The 7,486-nt window shown below is 33.5% G+C and overlaps 1 protein-coding gene across 1 annotated transcript in view; it reads right to left on the reverse strand.

Moving 5' to 3' along the window:
* The window catches only part of LOC106474473 (serine/threonine-protein phosphatase 4 regulatory subunit 1-like), a 207,692-nt gene that overhangs the window by 46,983 nt on the left and 153,223 nt on the right, over positions 1–7,486 (reverse strand). Inside the window, exon 4 of the mRNA XM_022379717.1 lies at positions 3,437–3,543. Coding sequence (XP_022235425.1) covers positions 3,437–3,543 — 107 coding nt within the window. The remainder of the gene's footprint in view (positions 1–3,436; positions 3,544–7,486) is intronic.

Below are 7,486 nucleotides of genomic sequence, written 5' to 3' on the forward strand. Positions count from 1 at the left end.
TATATATATATATATATATATATATATATATATATCGAGATGATTGTTTTGTTTTATCGGTGTTGAATAAATGTGAGAAGTTTTTACGGTTAGGTTTGTTATCCTGAGGTCTATTGCTTCGTATTATAGAGAAGAAATTATAGCAGAGAGAGAGAGAGTCGTGTTCACCTCGTTATAGATTATACGCTGTACTTATTTGTGTTATCAATACAGAGGTAGAATTCAGTACTTTAAACGAATCTGTAAGTAACACTGTTGCCCTCCCGTAATGATAGATTGACAAAATGGTCAAAACGGTTCATCACGCCACCACTCTGTTGTATTAAAAATTAGTCCAATGACATTTCAACCGTAGAAAAAAAATAAATAAAAGCATATAATAATATATAACAAAACTATTTGAAATTACATACATATATATATGTGTGTGTGTGTGTGTTAAATGAAATCCTTAGGCCACACGAAGTTAACTGGTTCTCAAGGACGTTCAGGTAGTTTTGTAAATTAAAGGTAAAATGCTTTTTGTTGTTGTGAAGGTAATATTTTTTTAAACACCACGACAAACGTTTCCCTTATTGAAAAGCTCATGAATAAGTTTGTTGGTTGATGTTTTCAGGTGACCTTGGTAAACAGTTACCTAACAACTTCGCAAATTAAATTAAATTAAACGCTCGGTTACCTGTTTTGTTTTTATTTTAAGTCTTAGGTCTGAGTATATATTTTTTTACTTCGATTTATCCATTTTTTATTTTACTGCACTATAAGGGTTCAAAGGGTAGTCAACAATAATGCAACATGTTCAAAGGGCAGTCAACAACAATGCAACAAAACTTTCTTTATGGAGTATTATAACTGTCTGGAAAGTTTGATGATTTTTTATTATTATTAAAAACTGTTGAAGTACCAGCAAACTTACTTTTTTTCCCCTTTACGACAAGGGGGAGGAAGATGTAGCAATCCTTTATTAACCCCACAAAATATTTTAAGTGAGAGGTATTGTCTTCAAGATTACGGTAAACTCGTGCCAACACGATAACGGTGGAAGCATAGTGTACTATTAGATAGAACGCTTAATGTGCAGTCTGTCTTGAAACAAAGGGAACGGTACCTTTACACACAGCTCTCTTAAGCGTGGTATATCTCAACATCTTTGAGGAAACCGAGAGCTTTGGCTATTAATTCTGCTGACTCAGATATAGAACAAAACTTGCTGCTTGTGACAAAACCCGTATCTATGACAACGAAAAACAAAAGGGTTATTTCTAAAGCTAGTACTAGTCGTTTTAATACCTAATCATATTTTCAACTCGTGCTGGCGACGTATATCTAGAAAAGTAATATTCGTGGGATGATTTTCACTGCCCATGTGACAAAATTATTCATGTGTATATAATGAGATCAACTGTCGTTCTGTTAGCTATCACTCTTTCTGGCAGTTACGATATTCTAAAACGCACTTAAAGAGAATATATCCTACTTTCTATTTGCATACTTTACATAGTAAATTTACACTGTTCATAACACTGACATTAATCACTTAACTGCAGGCTCTTTACAATAAATGTAATACTTGTGTTGAAAACAATATACTCAGTTAGTGATAATCAGTACTTGCAGTTTGCTTGTTGGTGACAGTGTTTGCACAAGAACTTCTGAGCTCTTACAGAAACACCTGTACCCCCCCCCCCCAATCTATAAACGTTCGGGAAAGGGTTAGTCGGTGTAAGATACACTTGATTAAAGCAAATGCAAAATGTATCATGCACGCGTGTAAAGTTACAGGGGGACATCAAGAACAAAGAGGCGGTTTTCACTGCTTTAGTAACCAAATAAATTCGATTAATTCAGAACTGAAAATGACAACAGGGTAGAAATAGGTATATGACAAGTGTTCGATATTAAATACTAATTCACGGGTTTTCATTCCAAAATTCAACTGAAATTCTCAGTGGACAAATCAAAGGTCCTTCATAATCTGCACTGATGTTTATTTCAAAAGTAAATGACGCTTTATTGCACATATTAACCCAATTTTAGTTGAATAAACATACTAAAAGGGGTTTAAAAAATGCAGATTTTTGAGGTCACAAAAGCTATGTTATTTTTAATTTTTACACAATACAGACAGACATCTCAAATCTTTGTGACATTTAATCACTACTATGGCTTCCATTGCAATAAACTTATTCTGTCATCAATATAATCCAAGAGACCAAATTGTATTCTTATGGTTTCAAAACTTAAAAATAAAGCGGGCATTTGGTAATGAGTGTTTATTAAGCTTCTCTTACTGCTTTTATTACAAACGTTAAAATTACATGGGAAGCAGTTGAACCTAGTTCAATGCCAGTGAAGCCCTGATATATTACACGGTGCTCGCTCATCAACGGAAGCTATATGAATATGCACAACTAAAAAACAGTGATACGACTTCCATTAACATTTCAATAATGAATTCATTGGAACATAATGTTTGATACTGGTGTCAATTTTATACCGAGAAACACATTAGTTTATTACAGCGTTTCGTTTTCATTATTATGTTTGAGAAGTGCTTCCTTTTATTATAATAACGTATATTTTAATTATGTCTGTGATAAGTAGATTTGGCTAATAACTATGGAACGATTTTGGATCTTACAAGTATTTAAACAATTTTATAATTTGTCTAAAAGAATACACATTTTCAATTCATATTTTTAAAGTTTTATATCGTTGATTTTCGTGAAAATTGTAACTTTGTATTATAATTATAAATGTATTTATTAAATGCCTTTCAAACAATAGCATAAACATGCAAGTAGATCTAGTCTACATCATCCTGTTCCACACTTTCTTATGGCCAAAAGAATTTTGCAGTGTTACAAGTTACACATGAAACGTACAAACGTTTGTTTTTATATGTATATAAAAGGCATTTGTCCACTCGACAGTAGAAGAGAGTAGTAGAGAGTAGAAAAAAAGCGCACTACTTTATTCTTGTCTGTTGTGTCTAGCCACTTCTAAGCAGCAAATACTGCTAACAAAACCATATAAAGGTGGACAAAAAATGACACCAAAGGGTTTTCCTCAAGGAAAATCATGTAAAACTCAAATCTGTGATCATCTTTGTACCCTGAACATCATTAGGAGCTGATGATAGCTCAAATGTTCAATTCTCATACTGCCCTAGTCCCGGGTTTTGTTGCCTAATATAACATGCCCATATTACATTACTTCTATAAGTTGATTCTTTTTTATTGTCAAACTTCAAATTTTAAACAGATCTCACTACACAAGTACAGATCATAGCACGCTAAATGACCGACCCGCAACTCAGTTTTTAGTTTGATAAAAGTATGTAAAAATCACATTTAGAGAGCTAAACAGGAGCTTAGAAAATTTTTAAATATCTTCCACACTATCATACTTCAAGAAATAACACATAAGACCTTACCACTGTCTTCAGAAAGCTTCCGAAGAACGACCACAACACGGTCAACTTCTTCTTCATTGTCAGCAACCACACGTAGTGTTTCGAGGATGCTACGAGCCACCAATTGTCTAGAAGAAGAAGAAAATATATCTATATTTAAACATTTTTATTGAGGGTACACTACTATACATTGACATATTTGGTTAATAGTTACCACGCACTTTACGATAATATATCTCACTTTCAGGATAACACTTGGAAGGAAACGTGTGCGCACAAATAAAATGTCTTATGAATCTTCATATAAAACAGACTGAATACTGGTTTAATCCTGAGGGCTTATCAAGTTGGCTGGTCCAAAACGTTTAGTCTTATTTAAATCGTCCGTTACATCAGTCATTTCTGATCTTGCATGCTTTAGGTTAACAAGTGTGCTGAAGCATCACAATAATACTAAATACTTAAAAAATAGTCTGAATACTGGGTTTAATCCTGGGGGCTTATCAAGCTAGTTGGTTCAAAACGTTATTGTTATAGAAAAATCAACATTCATAATGTAGACAATTATAACTTAAAATAAATCATTCAGATTAGAGTCAAGTATCTGATATTGACCCAATGATATCAATTTGCAATCAACGTGAACAATAACAATCATGAAAATAAAATCGCAGGCTATTAACTAATGTTCTCGGGTATCGTGCATATGTTTTTGAAAGGGGTGTTACTTGTATCTGCAATTAATTTCTCTAGCTAATGTTTATAAAAATTACTTCAGGAATACAAAAGTATAATTTCGTGTAAAGGTAGTTTCTGATGCGGGAAATCCATTTGTCAATTCTTTATTCCAAACAAACGAGCTAAGGTCACTCTCTATTAATCACTGGCCATATTACCTTCACCAATTGTAGTCTGTTGAAACGTCAGTTAAGATTAAGTTTATCTCCGTTATCAAGCAATTCTGACATTCCGCATCCATTCGTAAACTGTTGCCACAATTTGTTGAAGAAAAAAGTAGTTTGTGACCTTCAATTCTCTCGTCAAATGCTTGTTACTTTAAAGATAGGTTCAACAGATACATGTGATAAATCACTATAGGAAAACACATATGACGACACAAGAATTGAAGGGACAAGCCTAATAAATGTAACAAAGAGACATACGGTAGCGAAAGGAGAAAGGTTTGTTTGTTTTTGTTCATGGCAAAGCCACTAAAGTTAGCTGCCGCCGTCCCTACTTTGAACAACCAATCATAGAGAAGAAAGGAATTCGGCAGCACACACCGCCAACTCTTGAGCTACTCTTTTACTAAGGAAGCACCGGATTGACCGTCACGTGATAACACCCCCACGACTGAAAGGGCGAGGATGGTCATCGCAGGGTTTCGATCCCTCAACACGTTGGTCGAGACTCAAGCGCCCTAATCATCAGGCTGCGCCAGGTCCAAGTGAGAAAGGAGTGAATAGTTCGTGAAATTCACCAACCGATCAGATCTTAACGTTGAACCAATATAAATAAATAAAATATATATATATATAAATATATATAAATAAAAAAAAGAAAGACAAATTATTAATTTTTATTATTAACAAATGGCTATGGTTATAAAGCCACAGATTCATTTCTCCTGGTTAGCTAGTTACCTTGCAAACACAAAAGGGGTTCTAAAGTCTGAAGTACAGGTTTTTCGCTTTCATAAAACAAATTAGCTTTAACGTTTCATTATTTAACTTCTTTTTTTTTTCTTTTTAAATTATGGAAATAAAATGCACTCTTCAAAAACTCCACACACGCGCGCCAATGTCACGCTCGACCTGCTGCATAACCCATCACTATCCAACAAAATTTTTTTCCGTTCTTGTGAAGAAAAAAAAAAGAACAGAAAAATTATTAATTTTTATTATTAACAGTTACGTATACTTTCCACTCTTATCTCAGAGAACAAATATTTCTAATTCTTCTTTTCCATCATTGCTTTTCACGTTCAAATATATATAAAAAACATTAATATATATAAACATTCACAAAACAACTTAAGATGGAACAAACGCTACATTACATATATATATATATATATACACACCGTATTTCCTTGAAAATATAGAAATTAATGAATGCGATTTTGCTTTACACTCGTCATTGCACCATTCATTTTATTAAAAATATCTACATTTTTTGTAAAGTTCAAAATATTATGTTTGGAAAATACATATATAGAAGCAAATATATCCAAAGATCAAAGAGTTGTTAATGTCGATATTGAGAGTAACCACCAGTATTATTATTTATTGATATCAGTTACTATGGCACAATAGCAAATAATTTGGATAGTAATATTTGTTTGTTTCAGAGTAAAGCCATATTAGGCTGTTTGCTGTGTCCACCGCGGGGAATCGAACCCTGGATTTAGCGTTGTGAGTTCGTAGACTTACCGTTGTCCCACCGGGAGACAGATAGATACTACAAAAAATTTTAATTTCCGGGACTGGTTTAGTGTATAATGTATTTGTGTGCAATCAGTTACTTATTCTTTAGTGATGTATCTGTCAATTTAATAGGCTGTGTAAGTTGAGGTTTAAAAACGTTTATGTAACTATTTTTATATCAGAGAAAAGCATTATTCATAATAAAACAACTGAAATCTAAAATTGTGCCTTTTTGCTAGTTTATTTACTTTTTTTATGCTTGTTTGTTTTGTTGAATTTCGCGCAAAGCTACTTGGGGGCTAGCCGTCCCTAATTTAGAAGTGATAGACTAGAAGAAAGATAGCTAGTCAACATCACCCACCGCTAACTCTTGAGCTGCTCTTTACGAAAGAAAAGTGCGATTGGCAGCAACTTTATAATCTCCACATGGCTAAAAGGATTCAAACCCGTGCCCCGCAGATAGCTGGCAGAGCGACTTAACCATCAGGTCATGTTAGGCCCCCTTTTTTATGCTAGATTGGGTTCTTGTATTTTAAACTGATATTGTTGTTGTTATTTACACCAAGATAATCTGGCTTTTATTATATTTGGTCCCTCGGAAAGTTATGGTTTGAAATTACAAGTTAGGATGTGTTTAATGTAACTTGTTAATTATAATCCTATATCTTACCCGTGTTCGAGTAAATTTTATTATAACTATTTAGATTACTGTTTAAGTGTTTTCGTGCCTGAGCTTTAAAAAAAAATTCTATCCATCTCCCTCTTCAGTGATATTTGACATATATTTTCCAAAACAATTTATCGACTGACGAAAGCAAGAGAGAGAGAGAATACACTGAATGTGTTGTAAGCTGGAATGAGAACAGTTTATCAAAGTAGCACTAAAGCTAGTAAAGATATTTAATGCAGTAATTGTTGGTCAAGTAAGTGCTGCCATACTGTTACCTATCATACCTACATCCTCTCTCCTCGTTTCCCATAAGAACGGATGTCCTAAAGAGGAATTTATTACAAGATGATAAAAAGATGTTCAGTCACCTTTTGGTAGAATGTACCAAAAGCATTACACGTGATGACACAAGTTGCAAGCACGCTGAATAATTCTAACATTAATCCTTTACTTTCTAGGCTTACCGTGTATAAATGCCATCGAACATTTATAAACACTCAACTACTAGAGTTTTTTTCTTCTTCTTAACTATGCCACTGTAAAGTTACATCAAACAAGCAATCTGCCTACATACATTGGGCGATACACGTTTTGTTAACAGAAAATACTTATAGAATAACACAAACAATCAGAAGTTCACTGAAATATCGCATCAACTAACTTTATAAGCAACGCATTGACTGTAATTTACGTCTGTTCATGTTCACTTTTAATTTCCCATGTAAAGAAAGCTATCAGAATAGAATAAGTATCGAATGTTTAGTAACAGATTCAAAATTAGAAACAAACATCGTCTATGGGCATATAGTAGTAGAAGTACAATCAAATAAATAAGACGGAAAATCAACCGTTTCACAATACCTGGAGATAATACGATCTGTACTGAATACGGAAAATCAACCGTTTCACAATACCTGGAGATAATACGATCTGTACTGAATACGGAAAATCAACCGTTTCACAATACCTGGAGAT

The sequence above is a fragment of the Limulus polyphemus genome, unplaced genomic scaffold (assembly GCF_000517525.1).
Source record: "Limulus polyphemus unplaced genomic scaffold, Limulus_polyphemus-2.1.2 Scaffold139, whole genome shotgun sequence".
Taxonomy (NCBI): domain Eukaryota; kingdom Metazoa; phylum Arthropoda; class Merostomata; order Xiphosura; family Limulidae; genus Limulus; species Limulus polyphemus.